The sequence below is a fragment of the Bombus flavifrons genome, chromosome 4 (genome assembly GCF_040668555.2).
Source record: "Bombus flavifrons isolate JBK064 chromosome 4, iyBomFlav1_principal, whole genome shotgun sequence".
Classification (NCBI taxonomy): Eukaryota; Metazoa; Arthropoda; class Insecta; order Hymenoptera; family Apidae; genus Bombus; species Bombus flavifrons.
Window position 1 is genome coordinate 9,498,254 of NC_138445.1, and position 19,062 is coordinate 9,517,315.

General features: G+C 41.9%; 2 protein-coding genes and 1 pseudogene across 2 annotated transcripts in view; 1 reads left to right on the forward strand and 2 right to left on the reverse strand.

Annotated features, from left to right (window-relative positions):
- The window catches only part of LOC138179043 (putative leucine-rich repeat-containing protein DDB_G0290503), a 127,408-nt gene that overhangs the window by 99,124 nt on the left and 9,222 nt on the right, over window positions 1–19,062 (forward strand). The gene's annotated exons all lie outside the window — the stretch shown is intronic.
- On the reverse strand, window positions 12,869–15,167 carry LOC138179106 (uncharacterized; annotated as a pseudogene).
- On the reverse strand, window positions 16,202–18,782 carry LOC138179060 (ribokinase). The gene is made up of 7 exons (XM_069111506.1): window positions 18,184–18,782; window positions 17,705–17,837; window positions 17,487–17,613; window positions 17,226–17,387; window positions 17,061–17,152; window positions 16,787–16,975; window positions 16,202–16,556 (listed from the first exon to the last, which is right to left on the reverse strand). Exons 1-7 carry the CDS (start codon window positions 18,231–18,233, stop codon window positions 16,380–16,382), a joined length of 930 nt encoding a protein of 309 aa, XP_068967607.1. The 5' UTR covers window positions 18,234–18,782; the 3' UTR covers window positions 16,202–16,379.

A 19,062-nucleotide genomic window follows, 5' to 3' on the forward strand; every position in this document is an offset into this window, starting at 1 on the left:
CGACTGAATGGGCCGCCGCACATGGCATAGGGTGCCTACTTGACACCGATCCGTAACCTCAACAATCGAGTTTGCCCCGTCTTCGGATACACTTGCTGACCTCGTCCCTTTCGCATCCTTCGCAGGACAGCCAATCCCGCTAGGGGATGAATCACTTTCGTTCTCCTCAATAATAAAACTATTTAATCGCTCTATATTTGTTGCCAACATTTTGTTGAAAGAATTGTTAATATATTGTTTGATATTAAATGAGGAGTAATTACGAACAAGGAGAGACGAATTCGCGATAGATGGCAAGTAGTTTAATTTGTTCATCGGTTTCTCGCAGCGGTTAGTAGAATTACCGGTTACTAAAATTCGAGTGTCAAATGTTTCGAAAGACAACTGGAAATTAAGCATCGTTTAATCAGTTGCGCGAAAAAAAATTGTCAAGATCTTTATTGAAACGACAACTCAAGTTTCGGTTTCTTGCTGAAAAGTAACGCGAGTCGTCGATTATTCCGACAACAAAACGAAGATCAGCCGAGCGAAGAAATCGAAAGTCGGCGTAAAACTGTCTGCAGCGCCGTTAGGATATCGTAAAACAGGCGGGACAGGGCGATTTTCCACGCGAGCGAGCCGGCGATACGCGTAAACGCGAAATCAATCCGGAATAAAATCTCGAGACGAGCCGGAGACGTCGGAGAGAGGTCGGCGCGGTACGTCGACGCGCGTTTACGACCGCCCTACCCACGAAGAAATCCACTTATCCTTTAACGTGTCCCGACAACTCGGCAACGATCGTCGTTAAAATCCGTTTAACCCTCACGCGACGAATTAAGCATCGGCCTCGTTAGCTCGCGAAATTAAACCGCGCGCACCTACGACGAAATTAAAAACAAAACCTTGGAGACTTGGAAGGGTTAAAGAGAAAGGAGTGGGAATGGAGGAAGACCAAGAGAAAAAATACAAGCGAAAAATGGGAAGGCTAAGACGAGGGAGATACCCGGTCTGATAAGCGTTTCGGAGATCGCACACGTTTTTCGCTCGTTTTTCTTTACCCTTCCGAAAAACGAACCGGAGAATGAGCAAGGATAAGAAAAAAAAGAGCGTCAAAAGAAAATGGAAAACGTCAGAAGTCGGAGAAATCCGAGCAGACGCGCTGTTCGATGCCACTTAAGAGGGGGTTAAATCGTTTCCGGACATACCCCAAAAGATTTTCGATGGGAGGGAAGGAGGGTAACATCGCGACGCGAACCGGAAGGCAAGCGCCTGGCTAAAAGATCGTCATGCACCATCATCCGAAAACTCTTTTGAATATTTTCGCAGAATAAAAAGAGATAAAACGGGGAGGGTGAACTGGGAGGATGAGAAGGGGGTGTTGGTGGTGCGGGGGGGAGGGGAGGGAGGATGATAGCGATGGTGTGGGATGGATGTGGGTGGCGAAGGGGTGTTAGCCGGGGCGGAGACGGTGCATTACGACCGGGACAGGGCATGGCATGGCTAGCTCAGGAAAGTACAGGATGTGAGAGGAGGGGTAGTTGATGCAGGAGGGTGCATGAGGAGGAGGGCGGTTGCCCCAGTAAAAATCGATCCTCCCCACTCTTTTCCTACTTTTTCCCCTAGAGAGGTTCGCAACCATGAAAGGATGGGGCAACGGGGGTGGTAGTCGGGGGTAGGACCACCGGGGTGGTCGCGGTGGGAGGGGGAGGGCTTGCAGAGTTACCTACGTACCCAGGCTGTCTTTGTGTATCCGCGTTTCTGAATCTTCGTGAATGTTCACGATAGTGTTGGTGCATATTCGCACATACGTGACTCGACTCGCGTGTATGGGTTACCGCGTGTTACAGCAGTGTGCGTGTGATTGAACGGATTTTTCGAGGGTGGTCGCATGTGAAAGTGTGGGTGCATATGTGTAGATACGCCGGCAACGTGCGAGCGAAAGCACGTGAGTGTATACGTGCACGGACACACGTGCAAATGCACCCTCGTTGCGCCTGTGTACACCTTGGACTGTTTTTTTCGTAGGTCCTCCCCAACGTTCCTCCCGCGCTCGCGCGTCCACCCTTCTTGTTCGCTACCTTTCTCTCTTTCCTCTCTTTCTCTCGCTTCCGGTCTGACTGTATTGGTCCACGTGGTTAGGGACCCCCGGTGTGTGTGCGTACAGTACACCTCATTGACGACGGTAAACGCCCCGAACTTTCGCAGCGTCTTCACTTTCGCGATGTTTATGACGGCAAAACCGTGTCAGCGCGTCCAGACTCGCGGAGAACGCGAGCAACGGCGAAAGCAAGCCACTGCGTGACGCCACCTTGATGAATACGCGTTTCAAACTCGGCAAAATTTAGGCGCTCTGCGAGCTGTAGGTCTTTCTTGTACGGAACGCTTGCGTTTTGCGTTAATTCATTAAAATCGGGGAAGTACGTTTTACTCCGTTGCCTGACGGACATAAACTTTTCACGGTTAAGTCGATTTTGTATGGTCATTTGTAAAATTAATTTGCACGTATACTTAATGTCAAGCGATTTCTCTTTGAAATGTTTCGAGACTTTGTTAATTCGAAACGTACAAAAATGGATTTCTTTGCGCCACTGAACCGTTTGATTTTGGATAATCAATCGTAAAGGCGCGTTTATGTCTCGGTCGTGGAAGAAGCCAACGTGGCTAATAAAATTCATTCGCGACGAGAGTTGTTTAAAAATATTTGGATTAAGCGAATTAAAAAGTAACTCGAGTTGGCGAGAGTATTCTTAAGTTCTTCGATCATGAAGCGGCATTTCAAGGGGTTGGTAACAGGAGGGGGAGAGGAACATGGGAGGGAGGAACGAAGGAAGGAAACAATCCGAAAGTTAAACGCAAAGTTAATTTCCATTAAACTAATATCAATAACCGAGTACAAAGTGCAAATAATCATGGAAGTTTTAAAAATGACCGTCCTTCCAACGGAGCGCGGCAGGGGATTAATATTCCTTATCGAGCTCTGAAAGTTGCGATCTCGCGACGCGCTCGCGGCTCCCGACCGCACAGGGGTAGATAAATGATAATTACACTTAACTGCACGTGAACCGGTAGCCGTCATTTACTTCGTCAAAGATTTCCAACGGCGAGTGAAAAATAACAAGAGGGTTGCCGCGTGCCGGCGATCGTGGCTATTTCGAAAACTTGACCATTTGTTGCTCGCTTTGAAAAAAAACTACCCTTCATAGAATTTTTTGAATCTGTATACCCATCGGTTAAGATTCGATATCCAGACAAACTAAAAGAGACGCGAGAAGTTGAAAATCTTTCACCGAAAGTTTCTTTACCAAAAAGATTTCGAAGTTGATCGTACTCCTTACAAACATTCCGACACATTTCGGTGAAAACATTGCCAGCTCGGTGGCCTAGAACTTCTGCAGCGCGACGATCAACCACCCCAAAGAAAGCCCATGAAAGCGAGCTATCGTATATTTCTTCTGGCGAGCCAAAAATTTCCTGATCCCCGACGATATCCAACAACCGTGTGCACTGTACCTCGCAAGTATGGGTGTATCGGTGTGCGCGGCAGCCTCGTGTGGTCTACAGCCTCGTCTGTGTGCGCGTGTTGCACATGCGAGCCAGTGGTTCCACCGACGGGAGAGGTGAAGGGGGGTTGCGAGGGCGAGCGCGCTCGCGCTCACCATCCCGTGTAGGTGCATAGGGTGTAGAGTGGACGTGTGAGTACCGATGCAGCTGTATGCGGAAGCGCCGCCTCCGCCGTCGCGGCGCTTCTGTCGTCCGCTGCAACGATGAAAAATTACCCAGAAGCAGGGTGAAAGAGGGAAAAGAGGGCGCGGGAGGAAGACAGGGAAGGAGGGACGGCGAGTAAGAGGAAGGGAGCGAGAGAAACGACGAAGTTTAAGGGAAAGGGAGAGAGAAGAGAAGAGAAGGAGAAGGACGGAAGAAAAGAGACTAGTGAACGGCGGCCGAACGACGGCGGGGTTGAAAGAGGGAAAAAGAAGAGGATAGACGAAGCGGTTTTTTCTCTAGACCCCGAGCCCGAGTCGTCTAGCGCGCTGAGTTCGCGAGCCTGACAGACAGCTGCAGCGGAGCCCTGATATATCGACCGGGCCACCTAACCAACTACCCGCACTCACTATTATACACCTGGCCACACGCACGCACCTACACAGGCGTGTGGGGGGCCAGGCCACGCGGTGGTAGACATGCTGGCGTGTACGAAAAAAAGCCGGCACACAGAGCACATCGACGCCAGCCTCTCTTGCCGAGGTGGGAGCCACTCTTTGCGCTCTTATACACTCAAACACGTACACACCGAATTTTCTCTCTCCTCTCCCTCTCTTTTTTCATCCTGCCCTCTTCCTCCACCTCCAACTCTTCCTCCTCCTCCCCGTCCTCTACTCTGCTTCGCTCTCTTCGCCCTGTTCCTCCTCCACCTCCTCCACCTCCTCCTCCTCCTCATCCTCCTCCTCCTCTTTCTCTCTGTCTCCGAACGTAACCCGTTCCTCTTTCTTTCTCTTCTTCGGTGCTTTCTACCCATCCCATCGCACCTGTCTTCGTCCCACCCCCGCCCCTCTACTGCTACCGTGTGCCGGTGGTGTACTGTCTCCCGTCTCCGTCGCTCTTCTTCTATCCTGAAAAAGGGTGGTTGCTAGAGCGAAAAAGGGTGGCCTCCGGTAGGGTGGCTGGGGTGAGTAGAACAGGCCGGAGGATCAGCCGGAGGCCGCGGGAGGGAGAGGCACCGGTACCAAACGGGGGTGGACAAGACGAGCGGTGGGTGCAGCGAACGGAGCCCAGTCAGCTCCAGGATAATTAGATCCTTTACAGGTTACCAATGATTGATAGTCTTCGAAATACGTATCTACCCTATACCACCCTCGTCCCACCCTCTTGCACCCCAGAGCCGCCTTTCTTCCACAAGTACGTTGAGGACGTGCACGTGCATGTACACGCTCGTACACACATACCTATATCCAGTACACATATGTACGAACGTGTACACGCGTGTACACGGACACCGGGGACTATGTACGGTTTCGTAGCTCGTACGTCGAACTGCTGTGCGAGAGAGCATCAAGCCGAGGGGGTGAATGTGTACGATAAATGCGAAATCCCCTTCAGGGACGATTACGTCCTACTGAGCTTCGGCTGGGTCACGACCAACCCTCTCTTGCCCTCTACACACAGCCCCCCTCTATACCTCTCGCCCTTTTTCTTCCTGGCTATACCGCGTTGTCCGAGCGAAAAAAAGGGCTCCGGAATTGTTGGACTTCGCCACTTGGTTGTACCATCGACAACACTGCTGCGATCCTCGCGAATACCACCGGTCAATTCGATCGATTTTTTTCCCGGGACGAGAAGAAGTATCCTGTCCGATCCTGCCATCCTTACAAAGAACATTTCTCCTCGTTGTAGAAAGTATCAGCCAGATATCAGATCGCCATCCGACAGACTCTAAACAGGGTCATGAACCAAGGTCCTCGAATAAGAAAACTTTACGTTCAACTCACCTCTGTAAGACGCCACCAACTTTCCCGTTCTTGCGTATCGGTTTTTTCAACTTCCCGATAAATGATTAAAGATTACGACGGTAAATTTATTTCCACGAACAGCCATGAAAAATCCTAGCGACCCTGCGAACAGAGGGAATTAGTCACGCAGCGGTATTCGGTTAAACAGCGTGAATCTTGAAACCTCGTTTCAGGTCTGCTTCACCCGAACCTTCTACCCTCGTCGACCGTAAATTGTACACGGAGGCAGCCACGTGTAGCGCAATATCTCCGCGTAATACCGCGACGCGTTTCCACGAAAGAAAATTGTCGGATACTGTTTCGCAGATACGTCAAACGCAGCTTTATCATGCAGATTTTTTACGTTCGTATACCATTCGAACGACAAATTTCAGATTTTCTTCGTCCCATCCATGCTGAAATTTCGATTAATTAAACGCCGCCGCGCCGCTGTCGTCTTCCTCATCCCCGAACCTAAGAGAGTAGAAGCAATTTTTCATACGCGAGGTTCGCCCTCCAAGTTGCCAGTGTTTCGCTCCAGTTCTCGTCTCACCCTGCTTCGCGTTTCCGGAAAGCTTTCCACGTTGGACAGGCACGAGCAAAGGATATATGTTTTTCCTCACTTAAGGGTTTGCTTTAAAAAGTATCCTTACGCGTTTTTATTTTTCTCTTTTCTTTTCTGCACCTTCCTTATTATCCTTTATTTTACCGTTCAAAAATATAGTTTGACGTAAATTCGTAACAGGTTCGTGCCTTATCCAACCGCGTAATAAGAGCAAACCGCAGGATCCCCGTCACCGCGATCATCGAGCGGACTTTCGTCCGGTTATTAAAATGTCAGTGCACTACATGTTTATTTCAGAATATCCCACACCCAACCTACGTCATCATCTTCAGGTCTACCTACGCGTATTCCTTTCTTTCAGAACCCGATCAGCTGTCCGCGTTTTTCTTGCCACGAGAAAGAAAGAAAGAAAAGGCGAAGAAGACCGCGCGGATCGCTTGACGTCACTCGATCGGCGTTTTGTTCGCTAATCAGATACCGAGACAGAACATTCTCTCTTTGACGTTAACGAGCCGCGTTTCACGCGTCGTTTTGGGGAAAATTTCACCGCGCCGCTGTCTTTTTTCCAACACGTTTCTCGCGTTTGACGTCATGCGTTTACGAGCACCCGCTGCCGACCTCTCGCGATTAGCGAGAGCAACAAGCGCAAGCACAATTGTGATCGGTTCGAAGGATCGATGGGTAATAGGGTGCGGTACAAAAGAGTGGCGCGAAACAAAACTCGAGGAGCACCCGGGAACGGAATAAGAGAAACGCGTGTACGCAAGCACGCACTCGCCCTCCCCCCCCCCCCCCCAGCAACCTGTTTAACCGGATAAAAACATGAAGAATTAAGCGCACTCTCCTCGGTCCGAGCTGCGGCCTCGGTTGTCTCGGATCTATTGAAAAAATACGCTTGACACGCGCTCGCATTGTAAGCACCGGGTATCGCGATAAATTTAATATCGAAACCGCGATTCGATGTTTATGAAGTTCGCGCGCGCATTCATCCGCGAGATTGAAATGCGGCCCGGCGCACGGCCGCGGGATCGCGGAAATAAAAAGTTCGTAAGAACAAAGGGGTCCTGTCCTCGCGGGATATCACGTTCCCCCCTCGTAATAAAAAGTAAACAACTCTACGACCCTCATAAATATGTATACGGCAAGACTTCTAGTAACCTGCAATTTTCGTCGCGTGCCACAATTCTCGACCGCCTTGGAAGCCGGTGAAAAACGCTACTAGATTGGGCTTTTTCGCTTGGATCATCGAGCGAGAGGAGGAAACACCATTTGTCAAATTAATGGAAGAAATTGTTCTTATTATAGCTCTTACCTTTTTTTCCTTCTACTGGGTAGTCAAACCTTTATCGTACATAGAGATTACAAACAGAGAAATGATAAGTGGACAGACACTGCGTAAGAAAGGCTCTGTTTGGAAACGTTGGAATTGCTAAAAATTCAATCAACGCGGGATTTATTTATTAATAGACAGCGAATTTTTACGCGTTTATGGGAAATTTAAAGGTACAACATTGAATAAATAAAATATTAGTAATATTTAGTTAGATATCTACACATGTCTGTACGCATTGATAATGAAACGAGTGAATTCTCAGGATCCTGTAACGATTATTTACCGGAAGAAGCCTGAATTCGCAAAAAATAGTTGATACTTATTCCTAAAAAATATTTCCAATCATGGGTGTAACATTTTCATGGCTGAATGACGAAAAATTTGTTACGGAGATTTCATGGGAAATTCAGTTGGTATCTTCGTAAGTATTTAATTACTACGACACGCTGCTTAATTTACTAAATCTTATGTGAAATCGTTGGCATAATGCGTATCGTTAAAGGCGAGATGTTCATGAAGCGGACCGGACTGGCAACTTTTTTTATCAGCCGGTCGGAAATTAAAGTTGCAGGCCAAGGCGTTTCACGGCACCCTTTCCGTTTGGGTTTTTCTTCCCCTTAACTGATCGTCGTGCTCGTTTTGTCAATTACCTCGATCGTCCACTCCTCTCCTCTCATTCTCTGCGTCTCGCTACTGTAACCGTGCTCGTTACCGTCGGACTAAGAATGGCTCGAGCTGACAAGTGCGCCGAGTGACATGTTTTCGGCTTTCTGTTTCTTTAGCGCTTGCCTGATGGACGTGACGTCTAATGACTCAATTTTGAGAACCAAAATTACGAATCTTGATAACGATTGATAACGAGTGATAACGATTGAAAAGGCTGCTGCGATCACGAGACTATGCTATTTTCCAGTTACACGAATAAACCGATTGAAAATCGAAAGTTACTTCTTGAAAGTAAATTCATAGTAATAAACTTTTGAAATTTTTAATACGAAACCTATATCTTTGCAAAAAATACAATTCAAATATTCAAGCTGCATCCTTATTACTGCAAACATTACGGTTTCAGAGATACGGAGCGTTTATTTAAGAACTTGTTATAGTAGCTGCTCAATTTGAAAGCAGCAGCGGAAATGTGTTGAATAGGTGGAATCGTTGATTAAACGGATGAATCTCTGATTAGAAAGAACAACGTTTTGATTGGCTAAAGGGCTGAAAGACGTTTTTCCGCAGATGTAATAACGCGGTTGCACGCGTTTAAACTTCGTTCGAAGTTCAAGTACACAGCGAAGATAAAGGGTACGAAGTTGCCGGCAGACAGCCACTAAGACAACCGATTGTACAAGGCGGTCTCAAAGAGCATCGAGGATTATTTTGAACCCGTTCTACCTGTTGAAGGTTTTGAAGTGCCCCTCTCTCTCTCTCTTTTAACTCGTCTCGCCGCCATTTCGACCGCGTTGTGTCTTCACCGTCAAAACTCCGTCTACAAAAATTCGATTCGGTGGCATCCGGATGAAATAAAAGTAAAAGATAGAGAGTTAGAAAAAAAGAGAGAGAGGAGGAGGAGGATGTAGGAGAAAAGAAGGAGGAGAAGGAGTTCGCTTGAAATCGCATTTATCCGACGACAGAAAGTGCTCCACTTTGGAGAAACGAGGCGGGAGGAAGTTCGTCGTTTCAAGATCGCCCTTTTCCAACAAAAGATGCTTCTTGCTTTCATCGTGTATCGAGCAAACGACACGAGAATGGCGAATTAGTAAGAAAAATCAGAGGATCCGAAGACGGATCTCGAGACGATCTCGCTTCTCTTCGAGGATGTTGAAAGTTCAAACGTCACGGATTGTTCTCGCTGACGTTATCCGAATTGAAATTAAAAAATCAAGCAATTCAATCAGGAAGGAGTGCAAAAAATATAGATCTTCATCACGTTTTTTTCATTCTGCTCTATTTTTATCCTCTCTCTTTTTTATCCTTTTTTTTTTTTTTTTGTTCTCCCGCTTTCCTATTAAGAGAAAACATCGAAACGTTTCTGTTAACGTCGAAACACGCCAACGGTCCATTGAAAGGGAAGCCAGAAAATTAAAGAAAAATATCATTTTTGCGTTTGTAAACCGGCCGTACTCCCGGTCGATGCGTTTCCTTTGTTGAACAAAAATTATAATAAACGGTATTTCAGGAGTTTTAATTGAAGCTTGTACTGGTGGCGGAGTTCTCCGGGGAGGAAAACAAAATAATAACAAAAAAGAAAAAAAAGAAAGGAACACGGGGAAGGAAGGGAAAAAAAAGAAAAAAAATATATGAAAGTTTCGCGTTCTTATTTGCGCCGGGGAAAAATATAAAATTTCAGTGTACCGCCTCGCAAAAGCGCGGAATACGCCGTTCGCGTTTCTGCTCGTTATGAACCCTTTAACGGCCGTTATTCTTTCGAAATCCGATACCAGAAAAACTGTTTCTCTCTCCCCCTATCGATACCTTCGCCTCTGTGAGCCGTTAATTGAAAATATTTTTCACCGGGCAACGACAATGTAGAGTAAAATCGATGGAAATTTTCTCGCAAGATGCCTCTGAATTTTACACGGGCCAACAGAATTATTCGTTCGTTTATTTCTTCAATTATTATCAACTAATAGATCAATTAATAACATTTAAAAATAGTTCTGTAATTAAACCATCGAACAACCTCGAATACTACGTGAAGTATAACGCTCCGGAAGTAACGGTTATGTCAGGTTTAAGGAGAAATGAACAGTTGGCTGTGACTCAACTTGAGTTAAATACGATTGGTACATGACGAGTGAATCAGAATGTAGTATCACAGACTGTAGCTACGTCCGCATTTAAGTTTCTAATTTGGTTGTTCTTGAAACGATTCATATGTCTCTTAACACTGCAAAGCTGCTAATAAAGGTACAATAAATGATAGGAAGTCGTTACGAAGAAGAATGAACAAGCTGTCTTTAAAAACTTATATTTTTTATGCGCATTTCGTCGATCATATATTTCCTTGATCACATTAAACGTGGAAAAAACATCGTAATATTCTGTTGTTGCAAAAGGACAAATTCTTGCGATGTTTTCTTCCTCTTTAAAAATATCCACATGCTTTTAAATACTTCGAAAATTTCCATCATTCTTCCACAAGTTGCGCATGATGTACCTACAATATCGTGCTTGATTTACGATCTTTTCGCGTTGCATTTATTAAGACGAGGAAAGAAAAATCCTGGCAATTAATCGAAAGGTCTACTCAGAAACCACACTAATCAACTCCATTTTTTATTAATTTTTATTACATAACATGCTTCCACAATTTCGTTCAACGCAAGAAGATAACATAGATAACGGTAAATTCTAAGGTAGATTTAAAAAACAATGTTAACTGTAGTCTAGCATTGGGGTTAGGTTCTCTGTGTTTTCCAAGTTGGTGAAGTTGATCAACGTAGCTTCTACGCAGCCTATATATAAACCTAGATCTTGTGTGATATCAAAACCACGAAACCCCCTATAGAGACAATAAAGAGAACGCGTAAAAATTCAGGATGGTGAGTACAATCATCTCCATGAAATCATATTCGTCATAACTAGCAACCTCCATGATGCACCGTTGGTTCGGCGAAAGAAAAGGATAAAACGCATAAAACTGCAATGTTCTATCAATAAATATCCACGTCAGGGGAACACAGAGATCTTAACGCGATGTCACAACATTGCACCAAGTCATGTGACATCCTCCGGTGATTTCCGCGAGGTAAGATCGCGAATTCAACATGTTTTCCGTGAAGGATGTGTCCTCGACACGATGCCGTGCGGTTATGGAAAAAGTTGCAAGGGAATCGGTCTGGACAGCGGTTTCCTAACCGAAGAGAGGGAAAAGACTCGCGTCTCGCGTCTTCGTTCGATCAGTGAATGAGATTCCAACCGGTATGTATGTCGTGCGTACGTCACGCTCGCGCGGTATGAGGCGGCGAGGCGCGCGACCGGTGTCGTTGTACGCTGATTCAGCCGCGATTTCACGTATAGACGCGTGTTACCGCGGGATTTCCTGATGCAGCACGCGAGCCGCTGGAGCGTGTCACAGCGTCGCCGACAACCGGCTTGTGTCGCAATTTATTACGTACGAAACACACGAGTATCTGGTCGAGAAATGCCGGTTAACGTAGGCCGATTAGCATAAGCACGAATTTCCTCGTGTGTCACCAGCTCGAGATTGAATCGATCTTTTCATTTTTTTTTTCTCCGTATTATTACTTTTTTCATTTTTCGTTGATATCGCGACAGTATTTGTTTCAGGAACTGTTTAATCAGATTGATTATCAAGGGAGTCACCGGTGACTAGCCTTTCTTACTCTACGCTATTGGGATCACTGATGATCAACAATGTAAAAATCAATCAAAGAAACGGTGTGTCCGTCAAGTTTATAATACCTGTAATATTAGCGATAATATCAAGAACTGTTTAATCAGGTTGATTATCACGGGGGTCACCGGTGACTAGCGTTCCTTGCACGACATTGGGATCACCGATGAACAATGGTATAAAGAGCAATTTAAAGGAATGGCGTGTCCGTAAAGTTTATAATACTTGTAATGTTAAGAACTGTTTGATCGGGTTGATTATCACGGGGGTCACCGGTGACTGGCATTCCTTGCATGCCATTGAGTTCGCCGATAAACAACAATGTGAAAAATCAATTAAAGGAACGGTGTGTTGGTAAAGTTTGTAATATTAGGGACAATGTCAAGTAACTGACTAAAAAGCGTTTAAACAATTTTAGTCTTTTCATAGATATTTACATGAGACATTCGAAAGTCAAACGGATCAACTCGAGTGTTTGAAAGCTTTTTGATTTTGATACCAGATTTTTTGCTGTTACGGGCAAAATTTGCTCAGGATCAACAAGTACAGAATCTGTTTATAACAAAACTTTTTTCTCCTTCAGTCATTGCAACAAGCAAATACATAATCGCGGCGTTCATCTTGCAGAACGTTCTTATTGACCCACTAAAATGAATTAAAGAGTCACTTGTACGCTTCATCATGCGCTAATTTTTTAAACACTGATAGTATCATTTCTGGTATACAGGAAAGGGAGGAAACGCAACGTGTAACTGTTTCTTCGTAACCGTGCCGTTGCGTCGGTCAGTCGAGAAGGGTTTCTCCCAGTGCTTTGGTTTTTTTGATGGACTGATTTAATGTCGGAAGGCGCGTGGCTCACTCTTCCGTAGTGGGACGTCCTGATGATCAAGATTTCAAGAGTTCAGTCCCTCGGTATTTTCTGAGTCATGCGTAACATTCTATGATCGCGAATATCCGGTACCTACTTCACACCTGATGACCTTATTAAAGAACCTTATTAAAGAAGAAGGAGATGAAACTGCCGTGAAGGCTCTTGGATGATGTTCGATAGATGCTGAAAGTTCTATGAAGCGTCTTCATCGAGATCTAAAGAACAATGCAAAGAACGTCGCATTTCCAATTTAAAATGCCGTGGATAAAGTAAATCCCCGAACAGCTCCAATGATCTTTCACGAAAAGATACAACGTGGGAAAAATTCATAGAAACCAATCATAGCAATCACGTTTTATAACCACTGTAATCGTGAAGTATCAAATAGATTTATGTTCTTTGAGACACCGACAATCTGCATTCTCTTCGGCGTTACTATTATCACTCAAAAGCTCAGTAAGAAATGTCGTGAAAATGGATAGGAGAAGGCTTAAAGGAATAAGAAAAAGATGACACGAAATATTTGTTAGACATAAGATATTTTATTAAATGTTATGATATATCATTAGGTATATAAAATACTTCTAAAGGAAAAGATGCTACTGGAATAAAAAGATCGTAGTATAAATATGTTAATAGTTCGTGTGTATTATCGATACATCGTAGAAAGATTGAAGGTTGTTTTGTTCGATAAAAAATTATGACAATTATAATGCTTACAACTACAATACCTCATAACGTACAAAGGATAAGTAAAAGAAGAATAAATAGTATAAATAATAGTCGTATAAAAAATAACCGCATGACGCGTCTATCACATTGTTTGGCAACAGAACCGATTGCATTCTATAAATAATCAAAGATAATATCTTATTACATAATATTACAAGGACACACTTGTCCGTGGAACAACGAGTATTGAGCAAATCGAGATTCTCCGTATCCGGACGTCACTAAACATTCCAAGTTTATTTACGTATCTACAATTGTAATTGGCTTCATGACTTTGATCATTATATTATCTCAGATAGTTATCAAGCTACATTACTTGATAAAAAAAACTAGCCATTTACATACTTAATATAGATCGAATAATTACCGGAATGGTCTGGACCGAGAAAACGAAACAACAATATTATGTTCTTAATATCTAACAAGGCACTTAACGTATGTTGAATTAACACAGAGTTAGTAACTACGAGTATACAGTAACTATTCTACACGATATCCTAAACGCATATTTTAAATCACTGAATATTAACCTTATCACTAATGAATGTTAGGATAGTGAGATTATCACCTATACAAACCCCTAACTGATACTTCCATCTAATTCAACGTTGTCGATATCATTTCTTCGCTGGGATTTATGATCATTAGTAATCCAGTCCTTTCATTTTAAAATTCTTCGCTTTAATCGTATGAAGGTGCGCACATACGCATCCGGTATAAATCGTCACTGGTTCATTCGCTTTATTGGGGATGGGCAGGTCTATTATTTCATAGGTCTGTATACAACAATGAGGCTTATTACTCTGACACTTGTTACCAAGATCGGTTGGATTGCACTTGATGTGATGTAGATTGCTCAGCACCCGGCTGCCAAATATCTCACCGACTGGTTCAATCGTGTAATTGCAGATCGATGCATTTTGCAACCTGCTCACTTCCACCACGAACCCATCGTTTATTATTTCCAAATTGCGTCGTTTTCGTTGCGCAGCTATCGAATTCATCCATACGGCCCCGTCGTCGTTGATTTTCGACAAATTCTTTGACCTCCATTGATTACTAGACTCGATCAGATGACGTACCTTGCGGAGTTGTCGATAAATACCCTGATGGCGAACGTGGAACCTCTCCGATTGTATCCTGGCCTCTGTAAATTCTTTCTCTGTGAAGTTGACGAGCAGAATGCAAACAATGATCCCCACGATGGTGTATAGAGACATGGTTTAAAATTTGATCCAAATTGATCGTTGCTTCTTTAGGCTAAAAATTGACGAACTGCCAACACCGATCGATACTCGAGAAACTTCCGACCAAGTTCCTGTCCAACTCTCGTTCTCACCGAATCTTATCCGAGAAATGTTCGATTTAGTCGTCGAGGTGTAAGAACTGTTTCAAGAGGCTTGGATCGTTCCTGGCGGTTTACTGAAAACTGAGTGAACTCTCCCTGTCCACTGCCGGAGTTTTAAGGTAAAGAAACCGTGGGTGGTAGCCACCGCATCTCCACCTCGGGAGTGACCAATCCCCTGTTTCGTACCGGGTGATATTTAGTTTCCCATCGTGGATGCTTTCTTCGTTATTGGCCGTCGTGACGTCAATGGGGTCCCTGTTTCATTTCCTCTTGCAACAACACGCGTCCCCTTAAATATGTAAGATAGCGGTGTTTTCCGGCGCAGACGTCACCGTTCATCTATGGAGGAAGGAAAGTGGCCAACAGGCTGGCACCGGCCAGTGGCACCGGTTCGTGGAAAATGAGAAAAGGGAGAGATGGTGGATCGTGATTCCTCGCGTTACCACACATAATTAACACAACTCCTTTGCCTGTTGGCATTTTCGGACGACATATTTTACTGTGGCAGACTTCTTACGCAGGCGGTGACGATTGTGATCAGAAGTTCCACCAGTTTGAGGACACGGCTGACTAGTCGTTTAATAGCGCCGGGTCTAGATGGATGGGATTTGTATTAGTTCGCGCGTCATTCGCGTAAACCAGTCAAATTCCAGAACTGGACACTTTCACGTAATATTGATTCTTACGTAAAGAATGAACGATTTTGATCACAACGATTTTCCATGAGTCCTCGCAATCTACCATTCCCGCAACGTCTCTTACATTTTCTTATTGTTTTGCCCGAAGGAATATTGAAAACATTGTCTCGGGGATTTCACGCGAGATCGAAGACCTTGATGCTTTACGAATCTTTCGCGGGAAAATCAATTTTATTTTATACGTTGAAATAAGTTTTAATATGAAAATTTAGTGTTTTTTATTATATTTAAATATTTATATTATATTTATATTTAAAATTCGATGCAATCAGAGCCTGATCTTTTCATAGATTTTTGCTCGTTACTTGTATAGAGTTATACAAGTTTTAATAAAAATCCATGTACAGTCTCGAAGAACAGCGACAATCAGAAGCGTGCTGCAGTACAGACTTTAGAATTGATCAGAATACTATGCATGAGAGAGATTAGCATGTTTTTTGTGAAGTTAGGCGTCACTATCTTCCGTAATCTGATAAATGTATCGGAAATTTTTGTATGGGTGTATCAACGAACATATTGGAATCACTGGATACCGAGAAAATATAAATTGAGACCCACTGTCAGGTTTATTTTATGCGATAAGGAAAATAGAATATAGAGGGAATTCATAGAATTTTGTGATTTGTCTTCGTGGCTCGTTTCAAACACTTTTAATATTTTGAAACCTCATTCTTCGATTACTTTACACTAATTAAGATATAGTAGTAATATAAAATAGAACAGCAAAACTTTATTCAGTCAACGTTATACAATTTCCTCTCGCGTAAGAGTCGCCTCGTTTTTATTATTGGATGCAACAAAAAACACGGGACAAAATGAAGCTGGAGTATACATAAACAATCATCGCTCATTTTTATTTTACTTTTTTAACAATACTTTATTTTTATCAAAACATGACAAAGTTAGATAAGAAGCAAGAAGTACAACGACATAAAATAACAATAAAAGAAGGAACAGATGTCGGAAGGATATGTCGTTTGTATAGAATGTACAACATTTTTATTAATTCAAGCAAACAGATCCGGCGACAGGCTGCTCCTGTTCGGAAAACTCGCGTGTGTACCGAATTTCAACACGGAATCCGTGGCAACGACGCAAGCTCTTCGGATGCATTCGTCCATCGAAAGCGCTGGGTGATAAGCTTTAAAATATGCAAGAGCGCCTAGAAATGCATCTCCAGCTCCCTGTGCATATATCGTGAATATCAGCGATACGATTTCACGGACTATCGTCCCTTTGGCTTATAAATTAATTGTCAAGCATAAACAAATTTTTCTCTATAGATGATGTATAAGGAGGTAACAAAATAGGAAATTTAAAAATGGAAGATAGAAAGATTCTTAAAGCTTAGAACAAGCGAAACAGACAAATATTCTATATCTGCATACTAAACAAACAAGATCATTGAACGTACCGTTGTATCTACAGGCTGAACGCGAGTAGTACCAACTTTTTTAATTACTCTATCGCTTTGAGACGCATACACCGCTCCTTGTTCTCCAAGAGTAATAATCACTATGTTGCAACCCTTATCCAAGAATTTTTCAACAGCCTGCTGTATACTTGATGGTCCCTGAAGCTGCACTCCACTCATAAATTCCGCCTACAGATAGATACATGTTACAATTAAATTAAAAATAAATTCCTAAAAAAAAATTAATTTTTATAATTTGATAGTTCGAAGATACCTCTATCTCGTTGACGCAAAATATGTCACAGAGTTTCCATAAATCTGGGTGGACATTTTCCTTAGCGGGTGCCCCATTCACAATGGACAAACCTATCGCATTCCATTTTCCATAACTAATGTGTGTGTTTCATGGAAGAATAAAACATTACGAAGGGCAACTGACCATGGCCTTTGTGAATCTTTAAAGCGTGTAGAGTAATTTCCTGAGGTACCTCAAATTGGCATAATAAAATAGAAGCATTCTTGATCATGTTGGTCGCGGAGTCCACAAAGTTGGAACTCATCAACGCGTTCGATCCTAATACGATTACTATACTGTTTTCGCCTACAATTGTCAAATTTTTCTCGAGAAATTTCGTGTACTTTAAACATTTGTAAAACTAAATTCTATCAAACTCTGTCAGAATTAATTGCTATTACTCACCATTCTCGGCAACTGTAATATGTGCTATTCCACTGTGTTGGTTTGGTTGTATTTGAACATGAGAAACATCTATATTTTCTTCTTTAAATATTTTTAAGTACTCTTGGGCATAAGTATCAGAACCTAACTGTATAAAAATTAATTACCACAAAATTGTTTTAATTTTATTGCTTATAGTATAATTTATTAGAGATCACGAATAGAATTAAAATTCATACAGAAGCAACAATTGCTGTTGCGGCACCAAGCTTAGCAGCTGCTACACATTGATTAGCACCTTTACCACCATACTTTATCTCATATTTAGTACCAATTAATGTTTCACCAGGTTTTGGTAAACGGGGAGAAAAGCTAGAAAATGATACATATTCATTCAATTATACAATAAATTATGTAATAAATATGACAGAAAGTATATTTAATTTAAATTCATTCGATTAAATATAGATTTATATTTTTTTAATGTATTCGACATGTCTAACATTAAATATAAGGATTTTATTTTTGGAAATATATAATTCAGCTGCAGTATATTATACATATAAGTCTTAGTTATTCAAATATTGCAGGAACTCCATTTTAATTTTCATATAAAAAGAAAAAGGTTCTTTATTAATCTTCATTTTGTAATGTTTCTACATTTTCTAAAAAGTTAAGCAAATTGCTTATACTTACGTTAAGCAAAATGATCACTTACCAAGTGAAATCAATCATGCATGAACCAACAACAACAATTTTTGGAGACATTTCTCTTCGATTTAATTAGTCGCTATTTAAAATTTTTAAAACAAGAACGTCTTTATCGGGGTTATGTAAGTAATGCCTGTCACGTAGAAACTGTACTTTTTAGTGGAAAAACATGAAAGATACTATTCATATAAATGACTACAACCGATAAAACTGATTAACTGGATTTATCGCAATTATCACATGGACCAATGTATTCATTTGATAAAACTTTTTTGTATCATACATATAACCTAACTAAAATGGCATGTGTAAGTACGTAAACGAATGAACTTTCATTTCATATAATGAGATAGTTTAATACGAAAATAAAGTATTAAAATTAGAAAAGAAATAAATATTAAGGTCTTTATTATTATTTCATTTTAAAAATACACATTTTGTTCCACTACATATGTATCATACATTTATTATAATAGGTAAAGCTAACTTCTCCACTTTAAAATTGATAATCACGTTTTCAATTATGGAAAATAACAACATGATTACAATTAGATCTAAAAAGAATACAAAAATTATGATTAATGTGTTCTTTAAATGTACAGATAAAGATGATCAAAACAATAATATACATAGAAAACTATTTCACTGTCATCTATCGGCAAATGAATGAATCTCATATAAAATAAATATTTATCTACTATCGCTGAAAAAATTCGAAGCATAAAAAGCAGCTCTCTTTCAAATAATAATAAAAGAAATTTTTTATTTTATTATTGACAGAAATATCTCTTCATAAAGTAAATAACTTCTTAATTATTTTACTTGATAATGATATTTTATAATTTACTTCATTTATATTGTCAAGTGTTCATTGATAATTTAGTAT

Coding starts and splice junctions, on each gene's coding strand:
- LOC138179060 (XM_069111506.1), bottom strand. CDS start 18,233: ATGTCTCCAAAAATTGTTGTTGTTGGTTCATGCATGATTGATTTCACT. Junction 17,838..18,183: donor TGCATGATTGATTTCACTTG/GTAAGTGATCAT, acceptor ATCATTTTCTAG/CTTTTCTCCCCGTTTACCAA. Junction 17,388..17,486: donor TATTACAGTTGCCGAGAATG/GTGAGTAATAGC, acceptor TGACAATTGTAG/GCGAAAACAGTATAGTAATC.